Source organism: Harpia harpyja, chromosome 10, assembly GCF_026419915.1.
Source record: "Harpia harpyja isolate bHarHar1 chromosome 10, bHarHar1 primary haplotype, whole genome shotgun sequence".
Lineage (NCBI taxonomy): Eukaryota > Metazoa > Chordata > Aves > Accipitriformes > Accipitridae > Harpia > Harpia harpyja.
Window position 1 is genome coordinate 44,234,771 of NC_068949.1, and position 26,356 is coordinate 44,261,126.

At 38.0% G+C, this 26,356-nt stretch overlaps 1 protein-coding gene across 4 annotated transcripts; it reads left to right on the forward strand.

Moving 5' to 3' along the window:
* MKI67 (marker of proliferation Ki-67) lies at positions 1-25,743 on the forward strand. 4 transcript variants are annotated; one of them, XM_052799765.1, is made up of 16 exons: positions 1-138; positions 1,554-1,667; positions 3,212-3,293; positions 3,375-3,490; positions 3,995-4,064; positions 4,946-5,024; positions 6,985-8,499; positions 8,827-9,065; positions 9,798-10,221; positions 12,395-12,510; positions 12,725-12,896; positions 12,985-13,119; positions 17,078-18,654; positions 19,835-19,910; positions 20,480-23,593; positions 25,144-25,743. In XM_052799765.1, the coding sequence occupies exons 2-16, from the start codon at positions 1,576-1,578 to the stop codon at positions 25,278-25,280; spliced, it is 7,944 nt and encodes a 2,647-aa protein (XP_052655725.1). In that variant the 5' UTR covers positions 1-138; positions 1,554-1,575; the 3' UTR covers positions 25,281-25,743. The 4 variants fall into 4 exon arrangements, with proteins under 4 accessions (XP_052655725.1, XP_052655726.1, XP_052655727.1 ...); XM_052799766.1 differs by having other exon boundaries at positions 20,483-23,593; XM_052799767.1 differs by having other exon boundaries at positions 4,961-5,024.
* Positions 25,744-26,356: the final 613 nt, after the last annotated feature.

Genomic DNA, 26,356 nt, shown 5'->3' on the forward strand with positions numbered 1-26,356 from the left:
CCGCCTCATCGGCCCCTCAGCGGGTCTGCGAGGGCTCCGCCGGGGGGTAGAAGGCGTCCGGGACACCGCTGGTCTCGGGGCTGCGGAGCGCGACGGTGGGCGAACGCGGCTTCATGGGAAGGAAAGGCAGCCCTGGAGGTGAGGTGAAGGGAGGGTCGGGCCGGGAGGACTCTGGGGCTCCGGGCGCCGCGGGGAGGGGGTGGGCCGTGTTGCTGTCCTCGGTGGATGTCTGTCTGCTGCCCGGCAGTCGAACCGTCCTGTCAGCGGGAGCCGGGACGCACCAGCCGCGGCTGCGGCGGTGGCCGTGGGCCACCTGGCTCGCAGAGGCGGCCGCAGGGAGCCTGGGCTCGTCAGGGTGGGGTAAACTTCGGTTCCTGCGGCCTGTGCGGCGTTTTGCGCTTGTAGGAGTCGGTGGAAACTGCGGATAGGCGCTTTGGGTAAGGAAAACTGAAGATTGCCGTTTTCTGTAACGTCCAGGTAAAGGCTTTTCTTAAGGGTGCTGTCAAATTTGTCCTAGGGTGTGCTTTGTTTTGTTTTTTGAATAAGTATGAAACCTAGCAAAAGAGTTCAGAGGGATCGTCCTTAACTACATTTAGTTCCCTTGTTTTTCGCTTGCCACTTCCAAATGTGTAATATTTGATAGTGCATTTTATATATGCTTTTTTGAGGGTTGCATGTACTTCGTGGCACACTCCTATTTGTACATGAAAGGAAAGTGCATTTTATATATGCTTTTTTGAGGATTGCTTGTACTTCATGGCACACTCCTATTTGTACATGAAAGGAATAGCGTATCTGGTTGTGCAAACGCTGTGGGTTTGGGTTTTGTTGGGTTTTTTTTTGTTGTTGTTTTTTTTTTTCCAAGTTAAACGTTCCTTCTCCTTTCTCACTATGTGCATGCACGGATGCACTTGCCACCTCTCAGCTGTATCAGCAGCCTATCAGGAGATCCTAGCAACCGCTAAACTTTCAGCCTTCTCTTCAGCTGTCTTCCTGGGAGTGCTCCTTCCTGGTAATGCCACCATTTCCTCCTTGTTCAGGAGGATACAACTGTAGTCAGTTGGTCTCTGTTTACTTTTAGAATCAAATCTAAGAATTTCCATGTAGGGAAGAGAATGTGTAACATCTAGATTTAGGTGAGAAGGGGTAACTGTTTATATGAAAATAGCTTTAAGTTGCTTATGGGATGAAATACGTGTTGCCCCTGAACCTTTGCAAAGGCTCTGATAGGTAGCAAATACCTGTTGCATATGTAAAAGTTGTCTGACCAAGTTTACATGAACATGTGATGACTGCTCTTGCCACCCTGTATAAGCATCAGTTTCTCCAAACACGCAGTGCCTTCAGCTTCCCGTGTGTGATTACAGTGGTTGCTCACGGTAAATAGTTCCCAGTTTTCGACACAGTCAAGCGCATGTAAATGGCACTGAAATTCTTCTGCTGAACATCAGAAAATGTCTCTTGAACAGAAGTAAAAAAAGTAATTACATTGATTTACTTTCATAAATATGTAAAGCATTATTTGGATGAGTAATTTTGGTGTTCTTTTATAGGTAAGATTCCTTATATTTCAAGATGCCGCTCTTTGGGAATATCGTTGTAATTAAACGGAATGGGACTGATGGAATTAGTTTTCCACTCACTGCAAGTTCTTGTTTATTTGGAAGGTGAGAATTAGTTGAGTACTTGCATACATCAAAATAATATTAGTGATATTTTTCCTGCAGATTATATCTTTTAATACTTATTTGCAAAAATAAATGTTTGTTTGTTTGTGAATGATGTACAGGGGATGATATTGGTCTAAGGTTATTTGTAAGACTAGAAAGCTGAACTTAATTTTTGTCCTTTCCTTGCCAGAACTACTTTTTTTTTTTTTTTTTTTTTTTTTTTTTTAAGTTTCTGGCCAAAGGAAATCTGGGGAAGGGATTAAAAGTAATACACAGCTGACAAGCAAGTGATGGTATTCTTTTATGCAGAGGCAGTTTCCAGATAATTGGCTAGTGAAGAGAAGTAAGGTACATGGCTTGTATTTGACCATCTTCATTACCTCAGTGCTCTTCTCTGTTTTGGGCTTTGGTTTGGTTTGGTTTTTTTTTTTCTTTCATTCTCCAAAACCTCAGTAATGGAATACATCAGCCAATATCTAGAATTAATATTAAAAATCAGTAAGAACTTATACCTCTTCCTCCAGTCTTGAAACTTACTTCAACTCACACAGTTGAGTGATAGTAGGTTTTGAGTTTGATCCAGCTATTTTACATTAAAAGATAAAATTAATATACCTGAATGGTATATGTGAAGACTTGACTAGATGATCTTACTATAAATAGGCTTCAAATAAAATGTTTTTACTTCTCTTAAACGAGGTCTGTTCAGCACTGACTGATAGATATCTTAAATAACTGTAATTATTCAATCTGGAATCAAATTCCATAATGAAAGTCTATGGGAAGCACTCTAGTGTCAATAATACTGTTCTTTGGCTTCAGCAGAGCTGCCCAGACAGATGATACTTAATGGTACAAACGTTAATTTCTGCCAGCTCTATCAGTGAGAGGTGTCCCGTACTTCTATGAACAGAAGCTCATATGTTTGATGCCTAAGACCTACAGCATGTCAAAAGCATTACAGATTAGCTAAACAAAACAAAAACAACCCACAAAAAAAAACCAGAAGGAAAAAATCTGTACACTTAGAAACACAGCTTTCACTTACTAACAACTTTTAAGAAGGTAGAAGTGGCTATCCAGGTGAGACCAAAGGTCCATCCACCTATTACTCTGTCTCTGAGAGTGATCGGTAACAAATGCCCAAGAGTGAGCTTAAAAGCACGTGCTGATATTTTCTAAAAATATTCCACAAGTCTTCAGCAACTTGCAAGTCAGGAAACTAAGTAAACTAAAACCACCAGATATCTGTTGTATGCATGGCTCTTTCGGCTTGTTGTGAACTACTTTTTTTAGAATTTGGGTTTTTAACACGTTTTTCCTGATATGGATTCTCTGATGTAGAAGTGTGAGCTCCTGTTATTTTTCACCACAGTTGAAAGACTTAGGTAGTTCATTTTCTTCATGTTACTAAATGTGAGAAAGCATCATGCTGCTGTACAATTATTAGCTGAAAAGTTGGAAAATCACCTAGTTCTATAGCAGTCAGAGTCTTCTGTCTTCTGTGTGTCTTGAAACTCAAATTGTATTTTCACCTGCAGGAGAACAGAATGTGATATTCGCATCCAATTGCCTCAGGTCTCAAAAGAACATTGTAAAATTGAAGTAAATGAAAACAAGGAGGTAAGATATACATATTTTAATGACATATGCATTGCATCGTTGCATCTCATCAGACTACTGAAATGTTTGTTTTATTTTTAGGCAATATTGACTAATTTAAGTACGGTAAACCCTACACAGCTGAATGGTAGTTGTTTTAAGCAACCTGTACCTCTGAAGCATGGAGATGTGTTAACTATTATTGATCGTTCTTTCAGGTAAGTGCCAATGACAGACTGTTAGTGCCTTGATCCTAGAATGTGTTCTGCAGGTAAACAACGCAGAGAGCTTTGTGGACACAGGCTCTTACTGCTGGATGAAGATACAGAAGATGGCTGTAGATAAATCGGAAAAATTAAAATGTCCTTTTACCATCTTCAGAAACAGAAGTTAATCTAATTTATTTCATATTTCTTTACAATGTCTTATAGATCTTCAGAAGGCAGGATTGCTTAAAGATTTTTTTTTTTAACACTTTTATATTACGTTAAGCTAAACCAATAGAGATAGAATTGTCTAGAGGATGATTTTGATTTTGTTTCAAGGGTAGTCATTTTTAGGGGAAAATTTAGAAGTATTTTGATGTAGTTAAAGCCTTTAAAAGTGATATGTGTGTATTGTTGGGAGTGGACAACTATTGCTAGGTCATTTATCTTAATAACGGGAATTTAGTCATCAGCTATTTGACAAAAAATGGTTGTCTTTTTAAATATTTCTTCCAGATTTGAATATCCTCTCCAATCAACTCCAAGAAAGAGGCGTTCTAGATCTCCAAAAGATGAAACACTGCAGGTAATTTTGTGGCCGTACACTTATTTATTACAAGTACGTTGGTATTAGTAGTGATATGGTGTTTTATTTTCTTGTGTTTTCTTACTAGGAATAATTTTTCAGCCATAGACTACCTTTCTCTTTGAAGATACAAGTAAACTCCTTCAGATAAATACTTTTTAAAAAATTAATAATTTATTAATTTTAGACTTGTCAATTTCTGGTAATAGATAGTTAATAATCTATGATGTTACTAAAACAGGTAATCTCTTAAAAAATAATCCTTAGCTTTTTCCAAGAGAGGATGGGATGCAGGAAATGCAGACTGTGGGCCTTGGAATATCCTTGTACTTTAAATGGGGAAGTTTGCCCTAGAGAATGAGCATTCTTTTTCTCAAAAATAATCTGTGGTTCTATGTGCTAGTATACTAACGTATTGTTGGAATTTATAAATACCAAACTAAGCCTATCTTTTAATAATTTATTTTTATTAGTTTCTTTTTTTGTTCTCAGCAACGTTTTCTCCCTTAAAGGGGCATACTGTGGCTATTGAAAGATTTTTTTTTTTTTAATGTTGTAGTTCTTTTATTTAAACAAAAATATTTTCCACTAGGTCTGGTAAGAAGGTGAGATTGCAATGTGCATTCCTATGCTACAGCTGCTTTTAGAGCTAATAATTTTAATGATAAAACAAGGCTTAAACTCTTGTGATATAGGAACTTAAATGTGCACTGGTCAATGTTCTTAAATTTTGAAATATTCTAGGATTTAATTTGTATACTTCTAAGCCTGTTTAGTCAACAATGCATATACTTTTATAAATCTAGTGTTTTTCAATGTACGGTTGAAAGGTAAACTATAAAATATTTGTTGCTCTGCTGTAATATTGTACAAATTTACAGGTTCTTCATGTTCAGCAGGTGGCAGAAGTGGAATTATTATGCAAACAAACTTCAGGATCTAAAAGTCCTCATGCTTCAGGTTGGTACCTGTTTTGGGGGGGCTTTGTTTTTTTCTTCTGCCTTAACTGCATTTAATCTTAGCATAAGAGGAAAAACAACGTTGAAAAGAGCAAAAGAAATGTATTTTAAGGCTTTCCAATCTGAGTACAATACACCTCGCTATGTCGGTGTACTATCTCATCATACTTGGATGCTGTGATTTACCAAAGCTAAGTCCTGCCAAGAGAAATCAGTTTAATTGCATCCTGACAAATGTGCAGTAACAGTTAGCCTCGAATTGGTGAAATCCATATAAATTGCTTTGTGCAAATTCAGTTTATGAAGTTTATAGCAAAGAAGGGAATTCAGTACACCAGCTTTGCAAATGCAGTACAAATGTCACTTGAAACTGATGTGTGAAACGATTGCCTATTACATTTTACTTTTCAGCAGCACCGAACAAGTACAACATGGCAAATTCACCTTTGTGATTAAAATTTAACTTGCAGCTCTCTGCTGACCTAAAATGCAGCTAGATCCCCTTTGAGCAAATATTGCATTATCTCATGTATTCTTACCTAATAAGAAATTGAAACAGGTATAATTCTGGAGATATAGGGGAAGGGTTAATTTTGCTGGTTGAAATAATAGTTTACAGTAGCTGTTTCATGTAGACCCAGTAAAAATCATTTAGAGCTACTAAGTCTGGGTAGTTATAGACCATAGGCTGGTTAAAGGCCAGGACTTCACCTTCTCATCCTTCTTGTCTTAAGTAATGCTGCTCTCATGGGAAGAGATGAGGTTGTTACATGAAGGCTATTTATCTACAGACAGGTTTGATTTTTGTGACAAATGTTTGTTCCAGTGCAAAAAACCCAGGCTGTTTCAAAGTGTTCCATTTCAGTGGGTTGTTGTGAGCTCATCTGTATTCACAGCGTTTGGGTCATAGGTTCCCCAACACTGTCCTACAATACAACAGTCTTTGCTTTGTTGTTCTATCAACTTTGAGGGAACAACTTGTCAGCTCAGTAAAAAAAATACTGATGTCTCCAGTTGTGTAAAAGCTTTCATAGAAAGATCTAATTTCCTGTTCTTTCCCATGTCTGTCTTCCCTCCCCCCCCCCCCCCCTTTTCCCCTTTCTTGGGAGGTAATTGACAGGCTTTTCCTTCTGTGTCAGAGTCGCTACCTTCATCTTTACATAGATTATTTCCCATCACAATTACGAAAAGTCAACATGTATCAGCATTTGTTCCTGCAGGCATTCATGCTGACATAAAGTAGTGTTGAGAAGTAGACCTTGTAGATGTATAGTTGTACATAAGGTCTCAGCTTCTTGTGGCTTAAAAAGGCACCTCTTATCAGAGGAACTCTGTTGGCTTGCATATACCCCTTGCTCATGGAAAACGCAAAGTGGAGCATGCTACCTCAAGCTTCCTTGGATGCAGTTTACAGATTGCAGTGGAATGGCAGCATGCATGCAGTCACTTGCTATGTCTCATCTGGGAAGTGGCAGCTCTGCTTTATTGTCTGGCTTTTACCCTAAAGAAGCATTGCCACAGTTCAAGCAATATAGCACCTACGTAAATGCAGGACAAAAACCAGACTGAATTGTGGTAAGCTGATCTAAATGGTTGTTTAATTCTATACTCATAGATTTGTTTTGTGGCAGCCCTGAAAGATGTATATGCCATTGATTCTGCAGAAAAACAAAAGCGTGAAGTACCAAGTGCCTTACCTGAATATGGGATAAATTCCAGATTACAACATAAATTTTATGTTAAACATTTAGATACTAATGCCTCTATAATGAGAGAAACTGTTATTGTTAACAGAGTTTTATTTACAGTACTGTATCTTGGACCCTGGTTGACCATCATGGGAGAGGAAAGGAAGGAATTTTTAGCTGTATTTATGGAACTCATATTTGTAGTTCTGCAATTTTTAAGTAACTCTGCATCTATATTACTTTTTGTTTTGCTTTGCTTTGCTTACTTTGTAGATAATGCTGAGTGTGAAGAAAAACATGCCAATGAAAATAAACAAAGTACAGAGGAAGATATTTCCAAAGCTTTACCCATCAAACTACAAACACCCAAATCTTCACACAGAATACATCAATGTAGTAACAAGCAAAGTGAAATGTCTCCCTTTAGTAAACTCTATGAAAAACTGAAACATGAGCTTAAAGTGAAAAAACCTCTGCAAGAGGGAAATGTACCTCAACAAGCTGCAAAAGAAGATGGTAAGAGTGTTCTGCTAGAACCAAGTGCTGGAATTTCATCGTCAAGTTGTGTTTATGATCTGGGAAGCCTGACTAAAGAAAAAGAAATAGGCAGAAGTGAAAACATTGAAGAATGTAAAATAACAAGACAGCAAGAAGTAATCAATTCAGAATTTAACCAGATCTCAGCTATAGGAAGTGCTACCAAGAAGAGTTTTACCAGAAGTCCTCGAACTTCTGTTTCAAAGGAGATGTCAAGAGATACTGGTACAAGAAGTCACTTGCAGGATCATAAGGAACTAAGTACAGCAGGCAAATCTAAAGGTACTGAAGTTACAACCAAACCCAGTAAGGAGAATGATGGAAATGCAGCATTTTCACTGAAGCAGTGCTCTATAGAATGCTTGGATTATGCAGATAAAATAGAAATACACAGCCCTGCAATAGCAGTAGATAAACTAGCACAAACAACTAACATGACAGATGTTTCTGAAGTAGATAAATATGTTCTTTCTACACCAACGCCCAGAAGGAAGAGTCCTTGGTCTCATTTCATATTGCCTACCAAAGAAACTAGTGGAATGAATCCTGTAAATACTGATACTCCAACAACTCGACGACGTGTGTCATTGCAACGTAAGTCTTCTTCAGAAATTTCAGCTGAAACTCAAAAGGAAGATTCAGTGTGCAGAAATGATAGCCTCAAACAACTGCCTTTGGAAGAAAATAAATGCTTAAAACAAAGACAAAATAGTAAGCAACATACACCAGGAAAACCTGTAGAAGAAGAAGTGCTGAAAGAAATTAGTGATCAGGCAAACTTTGTTAACTCAAAAGAGGGACATTCTGAAACTCCTACCTCTTTTTCTAATTCCAAGAGTCCCAGAAGAAATAACAGGCAAAGTAAAGAATTATCAAACAAAAGTGTCCATTCAGAGACACTGGCTGCAGAAGAGTTAACGCCACAACTGGCATCTCCTGCTGGTCAGAAATCTGATTCTGGAAGAAAAAGGGGTAGACCAAGGACCTCTGGGCTGCTAGCTGAAAAAGCATTGGAGACAAATGCCGTTCAAGAACATCACAATAAGACTACAAACAGAAAAGACAGTGGAACTAAAGAAAAGTTGGCCACAAAGGGGTATCATCAGAAACAAGATTTGGGAGATGCCAGTGTTATAAGACCTTGTAGATTGTCAGCAAAGAGAAGGTCTTCTGGAAGTGCTACTGTACTCAAAGACAATGAGGATGTCTCAGAAATTAGTATTTCTGGCCTGTTGGCTGGAGACGAATCAGGTAAATATGTTTAATCCCCTGCCTTGTTGTTTTTGTATTTGAGAAATTCTCGTAGCATTTTTATGATAATTTTTCCACTTACATAAAATGTAGAATCCATTGCTGACATATTAGTTCTAAATTATTTATCATGTAGTTATATTTGACCACAATAATATGTATAAAAGTTTCCTCAATTGAATCTATTTCTCTTTAAGGTAAGTTACATTCTGTTATATTTCCAACTTTAAAATGCACAAGTAAGCACTGTTTTCTATGCTGGTTAAAATGTTGACTTGGATTCTTAGATACATAGAAATATTTCCAATTGTTTGTTGTTTTTTTTAGGCAAGAAAAAAAGGATATCTCAAAAGAGGAAGAGTGGTGATTTGTTACTTCAGCCTTTAGGAAAAAGAAAGAGAGTGTCTTTTGGTGGTCAGCTAAGTCCGGAACTTTTCGATAAAAGTTTGCCCCCCAACTCACCCCTTAAAAGAGGTGCGACTCCTGCCAGACTAAGCTTACCGTTTGGAAACTCGCCACGTGCTGTTCTGAAAAAGGCTCAGGGCTTGAAGCACTTTGCAGTCCAGGTAAATGTTAAGACTAACCAAGTTGCTAAGACAATTAATCTGAACAGAATTTATAAATTCTAAGTCTTCTAAAAATTAATTAAAAATTAGTAGTAAACGTTGTTAGACATATGTTGGGAAGTGAAATTATAATTGCAAATTAAAGGGGTGTTTAAAATCAAATTTTAATCAGCATTTTTTTAACTTCTCCATTGTAGGAGAGGGCTCAGCTTAGCCTTTATATCTGCCTGTCTTTATACAGGAGGTCTGTTTTTATTTACCTCACACGCTATTGCTCATTCTCCTGCATATGCAGGAGTACATTTCTGTATGTTTGTACTTAGCAGCGGTGTCTACAAGCTCCAGTTTCCCCAAAACAATAGGAAACAGAACAGTAGCTTGTTGGTAGACTGTGCAAGCTACTGCCACGTGGTTTGGCTAGAAGTTTGAAAACATTTGCTGTTGATTTAAACTTGTTAAAATGTGAGTAGTGTACTTGATGTGAACAAAACTTTGGAATAAAGTAGAATTATAAATTCAGTTAATTTATTCAATTGAATTTGCATGTCTTGTGAGACTGCTTTGAAATGTAAAATGTTACAGGCTTGTTTTCAGAGAATAACATTTAAAGCTTTTTCAGATGAACTGATGATATTTTATACTATTGTATTTACTTGTCAGAGATGTAGATGAGCATTTGTAGTTCAGCTATGCGCAGTAACATTTTATCTTAATGTATTTTTTTTCCACCAGGAGCTTTCTGAACATTTGCAGAAAGAAAAAATGTCACCAAAAAATTTACCAGCCCAGAAGTCCGCAGCTGCCTCATCCCCTGCCCCTGGGAAGGCAACACCTAAATTTACTTTAGGCTCTCCAGCACTGTACACAAAAGGACGTTTCTCTGTTTCTCACGTCACAACAGCATTACCAATTGTAGAAGAGAAGGATGCTGTTGCAGAAGACATGAATACCAAGGAGAAAAATGGTGCCCAGGTGAAAACACCTAAAAACTCTCACATTAACCAAGATGATAAAACCTTTTTAATGGCTACACCTGACAAATTAACAAGAAATGCACAACTTGCTTTGAAGGTCACTCCCATGAAGAGGAGAAGTGGAGCTGTAGCAGTTATCAATGCAAAAAGAAGAAGTGGTGCCTCTAGTGCCAATTTACTAGGTTTGTTTCAGGAGTTAATTTTTAATATTAACTTTAATGCTTTAAAATACAGGAACAGAACTGAAGTAGGCCTATTATTTTGTTATGCAGAGGCTGCCACATGATTGGCATATCTTCTGACAGTTGTTGGACTTGTTGGAAACAACTGGGAATTGCAAAGTGTTACATTCTATTGTATTTATAAAGCAAATCACTAAATCATATATAAAACTGTATTTAGAACACAAATCTTAATGTTGAGAAGTTGAAAAATGGTAGAATTAAGGTTCTCTTTCCAAGATTAGTTGCAATAGTGATCCTTCAAGTCCTTCAAGTTCAAGTAGTATTGAACTAAATCAAATTGTATCAATTACATCAACTGTGGTTTGAAAACATGCACTTTATAGCAGTATAGCTTCAGTTTGTTTTCTTTGTGCCTTTTTTTATACACAGTTCACAACCTTTGTCCATGGAGTGGACTGCACTTAACTGTTGACAGTTAAAATAATAATAATTAAATAATAATTTAAGTAATTTAACATTTAATTAAATTTAATTTAATAATATTTAAAATTAGGATGATAACTAGGTGTTAATTTGAATATTTCGAGGTTGAACATTTGAATTTGAATGTTGAACACTGGCTCGAAATAGTTTCAACAGCATTGGAAACATTATGATAGGGGAGCTCTGGTTCTTGCAATTTTTATCTTTGAAGAAACTCACAGATAAGATGTCTTTGTCGTCTGTTTTCAAAGTCTTTCAAAATCAAATTTAAAGCTTCCCACCAACACCACCATTCAGCCAGGAATTTTTATTGCTCTTTACTATCTCCATTTTTTTGTAGTGTCATTTTAAAATTTTTAACAACATACTACATACAATATCCCAGTGATGGTCTCATTATTATTATTATTACATGATGAGATAAGATCACAGGCCTTCACAGTGCTTCCTGGTTAATACAGCTGAAAGTGGTATTAGTCTTTTAGTGAAATAAGTGGGGTTTGTTGTTGTTGTGGTTTGTTTTTTTTTTTTTTTCCCCAGTGGCTTTGGTTGTTCCATTCATTTTATAATAGCAACAGAGTACTTCACAAATATTAATGACATACTGTTTTTCACCACCTCTCTGTAATGTGTAAGTGGTTTTTAATATCAGTGCTTCAGTTTCTCCTGTAATATGGCAAGATCACCACAGTTCCAAACACTTTTGGATGTCTCCTTTGTATCCAAAATAAAACTCTTTGTGTTTCCAATGCTTTGTCAGATAATTTACTGCTTGCTTGGCATTTTTCTACATATCCTGAACAACCTAGCAATGACAGCTTTTGAAAGTTCTTTTTATTTACAGAGTTTCCCCAACTTGCATAGCAATTCTGACAAGAGAATAATAATATCCTTTTCTTCAGGAACGGCATTCCCCTTTTTATCTCTAGTTTAAAAAACCCAAACTTTTCTTTTATATGATCCCTGTCTTCACATAGCCTATTTCTGAAGTAAATGAGGCAGATGTCCTACCAACTTACAGCTTCATTTGTTACACAGCTCTAATTCCCTGATTCTTCTGCTGTGTACAGAATGATGCTGTGATAAAGGTAACCTTTGGGAATTTTCAAAGTATGTTATAAGGAGAAGGTGATATAAGAAAAAATTATGGAATGTCTGTGTAGATCTAAATGCTGTAAGTAGTATAAATAAATAATTTCCTGACTATGAAATTCCTTGGGAAGGTGGTGAAAGAAAAGCTGGATATGTTTCACTTAGAAGCCATTTCTCTAATGTTAAATCTCATGTCCCACCAGGGAAAAGTTCAGGTATAATAATGAATGAGACTGAAAGGCTCATGGCAAGTTTCTACTGGGAAAAATTATTTCTTTACAAAAAGAATAAGGATGGAATTGGGTCAGCATTCAGTTCTAGGGTCTAACACCTATTTGACACTGTATGAAGCTTTTTTTGTTTTATCGTGGAAAGCCATACTGGGTACTTGGACACTTGTTAAACTTCAGCTGAAATTGGGTCTTCCAAGTGAAAGTGTTGCATGGAGCATTTTAGTATAGGTGTTGTCAGATGATAAAACAACCATTTTCCTATGCCTCACTGCAGCAAATCCATTGGAATCATAAAGAAATAATTGTGAACTTCAGTTTATACATCTGAGAATTAAAGGGGTTATTTCTCTTTTGCTTTCTAGTTGCAAAATCTTGGGCAGAAGTGGTAAAACTAGGTGTTGCAAGACCACAGTCAAAGACTGTTAAAAAAAGTGTCCAAAAAGGAAGATCCCGAAAGAAAATAACCCAATCACTGAAGGTATTCTATTTCTTTTTTCATGTTTCTTTTTGTTGTTTTTACACAACCACAAAACAGCTTGTAGGTATTTTGCTACAGAAGCTAGAATCTTCTGAGCTTTTAGTATGTTAAATGGGTATTGATGTCTTTGTCTCAGTGTGTAAGAAATGTAGATTTTATATATAAGGAATCTTTGTTTACTAACTTTTTGTTTTCCTTTCTTTCCCCTCTGCAGACTCCAGAAAGAAAAATAAAAGGTCATGTTAGTACAGGTCATGCAGAGTCACCTGCTACAATAGTTGTAGGTAGAGCTTATTCCACCACAGTCAGAACAGCTGGACGGGTCCCTAAAGTGGTAAAAAATCCTATCTTGAAGCTAAACATGAATATGGATGAAAGCTTCACAGGTAAGTTTTTAAAGTGTGTTGCTCACTCTGCCAACTGTGTAGTTCTTTTGTCAAAGCATATGCTCATTTCTCTGAATATAATTTATAGGACTGACTGAAATGTTTCAAACTCCGGAAAATAAGAGTGGAAAAACATTATCTTTGGACACTGTTCAGAAGACTGATTTTACACCAACATATACTGCAGTGGAAATTTCTGAATTGCACACTCCTGAAGAATCTGGTATGTTTGTTATTTGGAAAGAAAGGGAATGTTTAGGTATATTTAGGGGTAGCAGTCTAGTGGTGTGTCTGCTGCTTGAGACAGTGAGTAGTCTCAGCCTAGACTTGATGTATTAAGATGAAGCACCTGGCAACCCATAAAAGGAACTGTTGATTTTTATCATGTATTAAAAGACATTTTTGTAGTTCCAGTTAATTTTTGAGTAGGTGTTATTTTCTTATTTTTTCTATTTGGTATGAAACTTCAAAATGTTGAAGTATTGTTTCAGGCAAATCTTGTGCTGAAGCATGGCACTTTCTTAATCGGTTGTCTGTGGATACATCTAAATCCAGTGACAAACTTTCATGGGAGGGAGAGGTTATTGTGTAATCTTGCAGAAAAAAAAATCTATTTAAGTTTTTTTTTTTGTTTTGTTTTGTTTTTTACAAAGTCTCAGGTTAGGAAGATTTGTATTAAGATGATTGTGCATCTTTTACTAATAACCTTGCATACCAGTCATCATGTCCCTGTATAACTCAGAATTCTTGAAATTAAATTCTGTTTTCTTGAGAATTTAGCAAAACTGAGCATCTACTGAAACACCAAGAAAAATCAAGAATAAATCCTCCAATATTTAAAATAATAATAATAATAGTTGAAATGTATTTTGGTTTATTTCAGATGTTGTGGAAGATAGGCTTAGGTATAACAAACCTTGTTACAACTTCAGAAGGGGGTCCAGCAAAAAGTGTTTTCTTTGAAACAGAGAACTAGTAGAGTGGTCTTCATCCATTTGAAGATGTCTGTTATCAGATGTTATTTATCCTGTTATTTAGTGCTTTCCTTAAATCAGTGGGCAAGCCCTTAATCTTAGATTCTATACACATCGATCCTTTTGTACGTCATGAATACTTTAGTTTCATAATTTAGGGAATATGGGTTGAAGAAACTAGTTTATTTCTTAATCCTGCTGGACCAGGAATTTGGAAGGACTTGAACATCTATCTTATGATTAGGACTTGACAGGATAGGAACTACAAAGGCAAGTTATTTCTACATCCTACAAGCCTTGATTAAAAACTGACACCAGCAGACACGTGTATTTTATTTCTAGCTTGAAGAGGAGGGTTATGCTTATAAAATGAACTGAGTGGTAGTTTTAAGATTGAGATTATAGTTGCAGTTAAGGGTAAGGGACTCCTTGAGTTAGCCTGTTCCTCCAGCCTGCAGTACTCTTATCCATTGCTGGCTTTCAGGTAGAGACTCATTAACTGCAACTCTCTGAGCCTGATCATCCAACCAGTTCTTTATTCAGATGGGTGCCCATTCATATAGCCTGTGATGTTCTTGTTTGGATACCAAAATATTGTGGGAGACGGTGTTGAAAACCTTGTTAAAGTCACATTAGAAAACCATGTTAAAGTTGCATTAAATAATAGCCACTGCTCTCTTTTCATCCACAAATCTGTTCTTTTTACCAGAGAAGTTAATTGGATTGGTCAGGTTTGATTTTTCCTCTGATAAATTGATGCCGACTGTTCCCAATCACTCTGTTCTTCCTGTGCCCAGAAGTATGTTTCAAGAGGATCAGCTCCACTACTTTTCCAGGGACCAAAGCAAGGCTAGCTTTTCAATATTCAAGGCTTGGTCTTGAGTATATTATTCTGGAGGTAGCATTTCTGGCATTATAAATTTGGTGTAAATTGTGTTTCAGGAAGAAAACACAATTTCCTGTAAAATCTTCTGTGAATTGCTCCGACCAGGGTTTTTTCCATAACCTTTCTTTTGTTTCAGTACTTTTTTACTAGTGGAAGGACTGATGGCTGCTTCTATTGAGCAACAGCATGTTTATGCTTGTTCTAAAGCTCATGCTTACTGTGCTAGGAAATAGCAAAGGAAAATACTTGGCACTAAACAGCCGGAGAAATTCACTTCACTTTTCCCCAAGCTTTCCTCTTCATTATCCTTTTCTGCTATGTATAATGAGCAGGACACAAAAGAATCCAAGAACTCCAAAAGTCAGTGCCTCTACAGTAATTGTGAAAAGTGTCTTTCCAAGTACAAGCCACATGCAAACTGAGTGTAGCTGGCTGATGTTATCGCGGGACCTCTCCGTTATTTTTCAACAGTCTTGGGAGTCTGGAGAGGTCACAGTTGACTGGAAGCTGGCAAATGTTGTCCCAGTTTTCAAGATGGGTAAGAAGGAAGACCCTGTTAATTACAGGCCTGTCAGTCTCACTTCAGTGCCTGGTAAAATTATGGAGAAGGTTATTCTGGGAGTTACTGAAAAACACTTGAGAGACAATGCAGTCATTGGTCATAGCCAGCATGGGTTCATGAAGCGAAAGTCCTGCTTAACCAACTTCATTTCCTTTTATGACAGGGTCACCCATGTAGTTGACCAAGGGAAGTCAGTAGATGTGGTGGTTTGGGATTTTAGTAAAGCTTTTGGTGCTGTCACAGTATCCTTCTGGATAAAATGTCCAGCACGTAGCTAGACAAGCCCCTAATATTCTGGCTGAGCAGTTGGCTGATGCGTCGGGCTCAAAGAGTTGTAGTAAATGGGGTTATATCAGGCTGGTGGCCAGTCACCAGTGGGCTGCCCCAGGGCTCAATTTTAGGGCCAGTGCTCTTTAATGTTTTTATGAGTGATCTAGATGCAGGAATCAAATGTACATTAAGGAAGTTTGCCTATGATACTAAACTAGGAGGAGCTGTGGATTCCCTTGAGGGTGGAGAGGCCTTAGAGAGATATCTTGATAGACAAGAGAGCTGACCAAGCACCAGATATATGAAATTTAACGAGAGCAAGTGCCGGATTCTCCACCTGGATGGGGTAATACTGGTTATACGTACAAAGTGGGGGGCGAGAGGCTTGAGGGCAACCCTGTGGAATGAGATCTGGGGGTTTGGGTTGGTGGCAAGTTGAATAGGAGTCAACAGCGTACCCTGGCAGCCAAAAGGGCCGGCTGTGTCCTGGGGTGCAACAAGCACAGCATAACTAGCCGATTGAGAGAGGTGATTGTCCCACTCTACTCCGTACTGGCGGCCCTGCCTCGAGTACTGTGTGTAGTTTTGGGTGCCTCATTATAAGACGGATATCAAAGTATTAGTGTCCAGAGGAGGGTGACCAAGATGGTGAAAGGTCTCGAGGGCAAGACTTATGAGGAGCAGCTGAGGTCACTTGGTTTGTTCAGCTTGGAGAAGAGAAGGCTGAGGGGTGAACTCATCACAGTCTACAACTTTCTCAAGGGGGGCAGCGGAAGGGGAGGTGCCGATCTCTCTCTGGTGACCAGCGATAGGACACGAGAAAATGGAATGAGGCTGCATCAGGGGAAGTTCAGGTTGGACATTAGGAAAAGGCTCTTCACTGAGAGGGTGGTTGGTCACTGGAACAGTCTCCCCAGGGAAGTAGTCATGGCACCAAGCCTGTCACAGTGCACGGGGTCTCTGGACGAAGCTCTTAGTCATATGGTTTAGTTTTAGGTAGTTTTCTGCGAGGAGCAGGCAGTTGGACTTAATGATCCTTATGGGTCTTTTCCAACTTGAGATATTCTATGATATAAATTTTACAAAAATATCTTGTCATTTTTTTCTTCCCTGGTGTCGGGAAGGTCAAATGTATGTTCTTGAACATGAAAATTTGTGATTTATGTATAGTATTGCTTCAAAACACAAAGGAAATTGCAATAAAATTCTTGTACCACAAGAAGTTTTAGGGACAACAGAAAACATTAATTTTTATATCAGATTAAATAAGAAAAAATAATCATATTTTTTTATAGTCAGTGTTTTGAATGTGTGCTGTACCTTGTAGAAGCTAATTACCAAATCAATTGTCAATGCACATTTTTTGATTTTGGTTTGGAGAAGGCTCCGTCTGTTTGAATCCATTTTACTTAGTTATACAGCAATTAGAATGCTTCGATTTTCTGCTTAATTCTTTTTCCAAATTACATAAATCTACTGCTTATTTCAGGAGAGATGATGGTGTCACCGTTAAATAGTTCAGATGCTTCAGAACAGAAACGAGATAGTCCAGGCATTTGTCACTTTCTCGGAGAGAAGGAGTCTCTAAAGTCTATGTTTGAAGCAATATGCACAAAAACTCCTGAAAAAAGAAAAGCTATGCTGGAAGAAAATATTAGTGTGGACAGTTTATCGATAATTCCAGAAAAACAAGCGTCTCTGGTGAAACCAGGAAGAAAAAGGAGGACTCCAAAGCAGAAGTTGGAGCCAGTTGAGGTTGTGTCAGGCATCAAGCAGCTTTTAAGGACCCCAGAGCAAAGGTCAGAACCAGTAGAGGCTTTGTCGGGCATCAAGCAGCTCATGAAGACCCCGAAGCAGAAGCTGGAGCCCGTAGAGGCTTTGTCGGGCATCAAGCAGCTCATGAAGGCCCCGAAGCAGAAGCTGGAGCCCGTAGAGGCTTTGTCGGGCATCAAGCAGCTCATGAAGACCCCGAAGCAGAAGCTGGAGCCCGTAGAGGCTTTGTCGGGCATCAAGCAGCTCATGAAGACCCCGAAGCAGAAGCTGGAGCCCGTAGAGGCTTTGTCGGGCATCAAGCAGCTCATGAAGACCCCGAAGCAGAAGCTGGAGCCCGTAGAGGCTTTGTCGGGCATCAAGCAGCTCATGAAGACCCCGAAGCAGAAGCTGGAGCCTGTAGAGGCTTTGTCGGGCATCAAGCAGCTCATGAAGACCCCGAAGCAGAAGCTGGAGCCCGTAGAGGCTTTGTCGGGCATCAAGCATCTCATGAAGACCCCGAAGCAGAAGCTGGAGCCCGTAGAGGCTTTGTCGGGCATCAAGCAGCTCATGAAGACCCCGAAGCAGAAGTCAAAGCCAGCTGAGGCCCTATCAGGCATCAAGCAGCTCATGAAGACCCCGAAGCAGAAGTCAAAGCCAGCTGAGGCCCTATCGGGCATCAAGCAGCTCATGAAGACCCCGAAGCAGAAGCTGGAGCCCGTAGAGGCTTTGTCGGGCATCAAGCAGCTCATGAAGACCCCGAAGCAGAAGCTGGAGCCCATAGAGGCTTTGTCGGGCATCAAGCAGCTCATGAAGACCCCGAAGCAGAAGCTGGAGCCCGTAGAGGCTTTGTCGGGCATCAAGCAGCTCATGAAGACCCCGAAGCAGAAGTCAAAGCCATCTGAGGCTCTATCGGGCATCAAGCAGCTCATGAGGACCCCACAGCAAGAGTTGGAACCTGTTACAGATGAATTTGCCTTTGAAAGATTGCTGAAGACTCCAGTAGAAAAAAGGGAAGCAGTAAAAGATGTAGCAGGTGTTACTTTAACCAAGAGAACTCCAAAGCTGAAATATCAACCAGTAGAAGACATGATCGGGGTCAGCCGTATTTTCAAGACACCAAAGGAAAAAGTTGAACCCATAGAAGATGTGTTTGGTATTAGTAGATTAGTGAAGACTCCAAGAGAAAAGTATCAACCAGTCGATGATTTTGTGGGTCTACAAAGGCTTATGGCAGAACCCAGGCAGAAATGTTCTGATTTTGAAGAGGACTATGTTGGAGTTAAGGAAATGTTTGATATACAAGAGGACATTAAGGTAAAATACTTTCTTTAGCTTTTGGAAGGAATGTATTTAGACTTTGAAGCCTGTGGTTGAAATGAATTCTTAGACCTCTTAGTATAACATCTTGTATGTTACAGTGCTTAAATCTGTCATGCCCATAACCTCTGGAGGAAAAGATACCTTCTAGAAAAGCACCTTGTATTGATTTGAAAGCTGTAAAGATGGCAATCTTTTTTTCCTTGGTAGCTTTGTCCAGGTGAATGCCCCCCTGCTAGAAGATATAGCTTATTACAAATTTGAATCTGAACATTTTTTGTTTTTTTCTGGTCATTTGTTCCTGTTACCTTTAAAGAACCCTTTAAATTGCTTACAAACCATAGTCAGATTTTATCTCAGCCTTCTTTTTCATAAGCCAGGCACATGGTTGGGGTTTTTTGTTTTGTTTTGTACAGCTGCTTCATACCCTGTAGATTAAATTTTAAGCTCTCTTTTCCTTTGCACATCCAAAAGTGTTGAGCTTTTGACAAAACATGTTACCATATGGTCAGTTGATGGGGGCATAGAGAGCAAAGTCTTTCATTCATTGCTTCCTGAATGGCTGTCTATTTTATAGAGACAGCTATATATATCACTGTACATTTGCCTGTGTTAATATGTATTTTCTTTGAAGGAAGCCTGTCTAAGTAGTTACTGAGGTTGCTCTGGGTTACCATTCTGACCTTATAATTCACAGCTTCATCAGTCTTGTCATTTGTGAATTTTATTAGTATTGATTTTTATGTTCATTCCCAGATCCATAGGTAAAATGCTGAGTATCACTGGATTTAGTGCTCATCAGTGTAGAACTACAATAAAACACTACAAAACACTCAAATGATTCAGCTTCATACCCCAAATTCCTGTTGAGGACTCATTTAGACACTTGTCAGCCAACTTAATTAATACTTTTTTTTTTTAACTATGCACTGTTTATTATCTTTAACTTTAAAAACTCCTATACTAGCTTCAATGGCAAGTATTAAGTTCAATATATTTATGTGCTAATGTCATATATATGGATGCAGTTATAAAACTAAGTTGATTTCATTTTTAGAGAAAAGTATTTGACAAGACTTTTTTTCAAGTATTACTATAGATTAATTTTTTATAGGTTCGCTCCATTATTTCTTGTCCTGTCAGACATGCATTTGTTGATTATTGTTTATTCCCTTAGGCCAGATCAGTAAGTGTTACGGATTCTAAGCAAGAAGATACTGCATCTCACTGTAGTAATTCCACTCATAAATATGGTAAGTACAATTACTTTTACTTTAACTATAGAGGAATAATGAATATATAAGGTAATAGATGTTATTATGGAGTTTTAACATATGTTTTAAAAATTCCAAAATATCCAGTGTGAAGTGTGCAAAGCTTATGGAATTTGTGCAGTCATCCCTAATGAACACCAGGTGCTGGAATTCCACTGGTGTGGAAGTAACAATGTAGTAGTTTGTTGGTGTCATAATGTTGGCATCTCCAGACATAGCAGTGTAAAAAAACTTGATGTTAAGGTCTCCGCTTAAAATTATATTTCTTTGCAAAGACTTTCAAGAATGGAGCTTAAACCTACGAATGCTACCTACCAAATAAACCAAACATCTTTGGTCAGAAGGCTGGCCTTTTATCTAGGAATTTGTTAAAATATTCATTTATTTATTTTTAATTAAGAATATTAAGTGTGATTTCTTTGAGCAAGATGACTCTGTTAGGAAAATTGAAGCTCTCAGATACTTTGATCAGGCATAGTAATGTGTAACTTTTATTTTTGCTCTTTTCTATGTTAAAACTTTGAATGGGGAAAAAAACCCTGTTTTAGAAGACAAAGGAAATATTTCACAAGGTGAAGATTCTCAGCAGAAGGAATCACCTAGTGAAGACCAGTCTACTCAGAGACTAACAAGGGGCAGATCAAGGAAGGCAGTACATCCTGCTTCAGCAAAGCAGAGTGAAGAGGGTTTGAATTTAAAAGAATTGCAAAGTCTGGTAAAAAAGAGCACCCAAGAGGAGGTGGGAGAGATTAGTACTTCAACTTCAGTAGCTAAAAACAAAGAAAAAGGAAGGAGAACAAACCGTTGCATACAAGAAGAAATTGTTTCAAATCACCCTGATCAGGAAAATGTTGAAATTGTTTCATTTGTGGAACCATGTGGAGCTACTCAAAGACCAGGAAGAGGTAAAAGGAAAGAACCAAAGGAGTTAAAACATCCAAGTGAGAACCTTGAGTCTTGTGGCAAAGATTCTTCAGTGCTACAAAAAGAACCTGCAAATACGAAACAGACTTTGCAGGAGTATGGTATCAATGACATATTAGAAACTGAAGATGATCCAGCCGTAAAGACAGTAAGTGTATCTGGTAGCATTCAAAATGAAAATTGTCAACTGCAAACAGGTTTAAAAAAACCTGAAAACAAGTCTAATGAAGGTCGTGTAGAAGACAATGAAGAAATGCTGCTGTCACCTAGGAGGAGGTCTAGAGAAGTAAAAAAAGTAGAGAACGCAGAGCCACTGATTCCACCTAAAAGAGGAAGAAGAGCTAGAAATGACCAAGTTAAACACGCTTCTTCAGAGGACCTTCACGGGATAACAAAGAAGCTTCGTAAAGACCCATCAGCAAAGATGATACAAAGAGATGAACAGACTTTTGACAAAGATACTGAGACTGCCACAGCAGAAGAATCTGAAAAAGGAACTAAACTTGAAATAAAGGTAACAGAGAAAAGAGTTAAGTCTTTAAGAAGTGCTAGAAAGCACTCGACTGAAGTAAAAGCAGACACTTGCGGCATGGCGCTTGAAAATATACAAAACATTCAGAAAACTGGGGAAACTTCAACTGAAACTGATACTGAAACACAATCACACATCAGAAATGAGACTAAAGTATCTCAGGGAGATGAAACAGAAAATGTTCAGGAAAATGCAAGAGAAGCATCTCAAAGATTAAAGGCAGAGTCACCTTCTGGAGAGACAAACAAAATGCCAGTTACTGCTCTGAACTTGGAAGCAAACAGAAGTGCAGTACAGGAAACAAACAGAACTAGAAACAGGAGAGGCAAAAAAGACTCTTTGGAGAAAAAGACTGATGAATTTGCCGAAGGTGTAAACAATCTAGAACTAGTTACTCCCAAATTTAAGTCAGAAACAGAAATGGATGAATCTTCTCTCAAAGATTCTTTGGGCTCTGTTTGTGTCAAGAATACATACCAAGTCACGAAGGAGCAGAACGACCCAGCTGCCACATCAATACCTGCTGCAAACAGTGACAATCTTGCTCATAGCAATCAAAAGCGGATAAGAAATGAACAGAGAATACTTCAACCAAAGCAAACTGAAATCCTACAAGAGAATCAAGCACAAAAAATTGGAACGGCATGTAGAAGAGGTAGAGGTAGAAAAGTTAATTCCGAACTTGAAGAAGCCAGTTCCAAAGTGGTTGGAGGAAAAAGGAGTTTACCTGGGGATGACAAAGGAATGACTTCCAAAGTTTGTAAACATGAGACTACAGAAAATCCTTCTTCACAAGTAAGGAGGAGCAAAAGAAAGCAAGTTGTTTCCATTCCAGAGATAGCTTGTTCTACCTTTATGGAAAAACAAACATTAATTGCAGATCATAGTAAAGATGAGGCTTTTGTAAAGGAGCAAGATTCAGCTTTGGAAGATGCTCCCTCTTCAACAGAAGACATTCCACTGAGACGAGGGAAAAGACGAGAGGTTGCTGCAGCATCACAAACATCTAGATCTCTTTCTATCAGAAAAAGACGTGGGTTGCTAGAAGGTGATGATAAAGAGATTACTGTGAGAGAAGATCGAAATCCAGCTTTGGGAAATAAGACTTTGCAGGCAAAAGCGAATGCATCAGCAAGGGACAAAAGGAAAAAGATTGATCTAGCAGCACAGGCAAAAAGTTCTTCCAAAAAATCTTCTCTCCAGTGTGGCTTGACAGAAACTGATGATAAAGAGGAGGGTACTAACGAAGAACAAAATATGCCTTTGGAAACAGTGTCCTGTGCAAAAGAGAAGCCATTAGGAAGGGGCAGAAGGAAAGAAACCATTCTGGCATCACACACAACTAATTACATTTCTCTTAGAGGAAAATGCGGTTTGCCAGCAGATAATGGTAGAGAAGAAGCTTCTAAAGAAGATCAAAATGTTCCATTAGAAACTTTTGATTCATTTGTAAAAGAAAATCAACTGAGAAAAGGCAGGAGGAAAGAAATTGCCCTCTTGTCAGAAGCCACAAGTTCTACTTCTATTCAGGGAAAACGGGGCTTATCAAAAGAAAGTGGTAAAAAGAATAACTATAGGGAAGCAAAAAAAGTGATTTTGGAAAATTCTACTTCCCAAGAAAATATGGATCTTTCAAAAGGGAACTCAAGGCAAACAATCACTTCACTGGCTGTTAGTTCCACCTCACTTCAAGGTTTGCCAGAAGATGGTAAGAATGAAACTCCTGAAGAACAACAGAGTATACTTTTGGAAGTAGCTCCATCTGCAAAAGAAAATCCATCAAGAATAGGCAGAAAAAAACCAGTTTCTTCCAAATCTGAAGAAACTGGGTCTACTTTTCTCAGGGAAAAATCTGACATGCCCAAAGATAGAGGTCAAAAGAGGATTCTTAAAGAAGGTGAAGATACATCTCTAGAAAATAGTTCATCCCAGGGAAAAACAAGGCAATTGAGGAACAGAATGACAAAGGTGGAATTCAAATCAGAGGCAGCTACTTCTACTTCTCTCCGTAAAAATGACGACTTGCCAGAAAATGGTAACACTTTGGAAAGTCAGATTGTGTGTTTGATATCCGCTGGTTCTGATAAAAGTAATCAGTCTGGAAAAGGAAAAGATGTTAACCTGATAAAACAGGCAACTTCCACTTCTCGCAGAAGAAAATGCCAGTTGCCAACAGATGACTTAGCATCCAAAAAATCAAAATCAGGTGAGGCAAGAATTTGCTTTCTATATTCTAAGTATAGCTAAGTTATGTATAGATATTAACAATAATGTGTACAAAGTTCTAGTATTACTGTGGGCTGCCATGCTCTAATGTAGATAGAGTAGATCTTTAATATAGCAAGAAGACTTAAGTAAATAGGGTCTCTGTTATCCTATATAAACAAGATGGTGTTCCTAAGTAGAAGGGATTGGTTTTATTGGATATGACCTGTATTATTCCTCTGTTGGGGTATTGAAATGTCTTCGTGCTCTTCTATAATACATTCTCTCTCAATCCATAACAATAAATTATAGTTTAGAGTACATACAGCGACTAACTTGCATGCAGAAGAAGGTGGTAATGACAGAACATGATAATCACATGTTTGTAGCAACCATTGTTCATCTCGTTTTCTCCTAAATACCATCCAAGCTCCTGCTTTTATATCTCTAGGTTTTGGAGAACCTTTACTAGTCATCAGCTGTTTTTTGAAGTTGATGCTAGAAGGGCTTGAAGCTGTATTTGAGCTAAAAAGACAGCAAGAGTTCCATGCGTCTCCCATTTCTTCCTGTATTGTTTTACTTTCCCCAAGCCAATAGAACTCTTGCTGCAGACATTAAAATATTCCCTGGAATTTTCAGCTTGATGTGATGTAGCTTAAGAACTACCATGATGCAATTAGAAAAATATTATCAAATAAATGTGTGCAAATGGAAATAACAATGAATCTTTCGAGGTACATATTGAGGCGTTTACTGCCAAATTGTGTTAGAAACCTTATCGTGATTTGACCATGCCCTTCATTTCATTTCTCTTTGGCTCTTTCCCTTTTCTATTGCACGTGCTTATCCTCATATAACGTGTACATCTCTTTTGCCATGTATCTGTCTTGGTTTATTAAGTTGTCTTTTGTTTCCCTTTACACACTTGCCAGTTCCTGCTTCCGGATACTGCTATATGTACTTGCCAAATGATTGATCTCTTCTGATGCTTTACTACCTGCCTGGATAGTTTCTCTTCCGGGGAGGTCATCTTTCCCCACATGGATTTTAGTGACAGTTTGTATGTCTGGTGCTTGGATTGATGCTTATCTCCTGGAGCAGCTTAACTTTTCTGTGCTATCTAGATACTTACGTAGGTGTCTAGTCTTTTCTTTACAGTTAAAAGCCTGACTTTCCAGCTTTATCTGGACCATAAAACAGTTACTATATATTAATTTTTGCAAGATTTTTCTTCGGTGTTGGATATGTTTTAGTTTTACATATCAGTAGAAGGAATTTTAGCTAAAATGGTAGCTAATTGGTTTTGGCGCTCTCATTAATGTTAACCTACTTTCAGAAATAGCTGTAAGTCCTCAGGGATCTGTCTTAAAGGATATTGGATATGCAGAAGTATGGGGTTTGTAACTGGTTTGTTGAATTCATAGATGTAATCTTTGGAATGTAGTCATTAGGGACGTTTCCTTTAAAAACAATGTAACTGAAGATTGGCTTTTGTATAAAATGTTTGATTTATGATACAAATTTACAGTTACTTTTTTTGTGTACAAATAGAGAATGATGAAAATAGATCGCTACAGAAAAGAAAAAGAAACAAAACTAAAGAAGAACTTGGCAAAGAGGATGTAAGGGCTACTCGGACTGCTGGAGGAACGGACAGGAAGACAAGATCAAGAACAAGTGCAAACTGAGAAAATAGTCTTAATAGTCACACAACCAGTTTTTAAATCAATTCAGTAATTGAAATTGCAGGGTTTTAATGTGAATTGATTTGCACTCAGATTTTGTAAAGCAATCACTGAATTATGATATTCTCAAAATATATTTCTTAATGTGTTTACAGATACAGCGTAGATATCTGTTTTAATAGATTTGTCTATGTGTAGTGGTTCCTAAATGGTGGGGTGCTTGTGCAAAACTGCAAACATAAAAATAAAACTTTTTGTAACAGTATCCCCCTTTTTCTCTTGGTCAGTACAGCAGTCAGGAAGCCATATTACTTTACTGCCAGTTTAATTGTAAGCTATTTTCTGCTTAAATTTTCATGTGCTTAAGTCTTATTTTTCATTACAGTTCTGTAAATATTCTTTAAAAAACTATAGACATATTAGCAGAACTATTATGCTGAAATTTTAATAATTTTTTTAAAAAAACCTTGAGTCCATTGTACTGAAAAGTGTAGATCTGTAAGTCATTAAATTTGTAAACAGTTTGGGACCTGTGTGTTTTGTGTTCTTAAGAACAGTTAAGAATATGTAATTACTACTGTCCTCTTAGAAGCGTATTTCAAAGATTCATCCTTCCTAGCCTCATGGCGTGTTTTTGAAAGCGTACCGTGGGTTTTCTGCAGCACAGACACTTGTAAACACAGCTGGACTGTGCAGCACTTCCATGTGTAAGTAAGCGTTGATAAGAGAGACAGGAGTAGTGAGTGTATGAAGTTGTGATGTTGCCCCTTTTCATAGAGTTGCAATTAATGTGCAGTAGCTAGTCTGGTTTGGAGACCGTTTTCAGAGATCAGTGTCTGCAGTGTAGGGGTAATAGCAGTGTGCATTTCTCTTCAAGGTTGGTGGCTTCCTGTTTACTGTATTAAATGCAGAAAGGGAGAAAATTAATCTCGGGCATCTAACTTTTGTGCAGTTTTAAGACCAGAGTTACAAGGTGACTTTTTTTATTGAGTCCATGGAGTTACAGACATTTCTATGGAAGGGCAGTTGGATGCTGTGTTAGGGTGTTCTTGTTAGCTCTTCTTTCTGGGAATGATAAT

What these genes read in the sequence shown, in the direction of transcription:
- MKI67 (XM_052799765.1), top strand. Translation starts at nt 1,576, where the DNA reads ATGCCGCTCTTTGGGAATATCGTTGTAATTAAACGGAATGGGACTGAT. An exon ending in ATTATTGATCGTTCTTTCAG is followed by an intron (nt 3,491 to 3,994) that starts GTAAGTGCCAAT and finishes TATTTCTTCCAG; the next exon opens with ATTTGAATATCCTCTCCAAT. An exon ending in GCACACTCCTGAAGAATCTG is followed by an intron (nt 13,120 to 17,077) that starts GTATGTTTGTTA and finishes TGCTTATTTCAG; the next exon opens with GAGAGATGATGGTGTCACCG.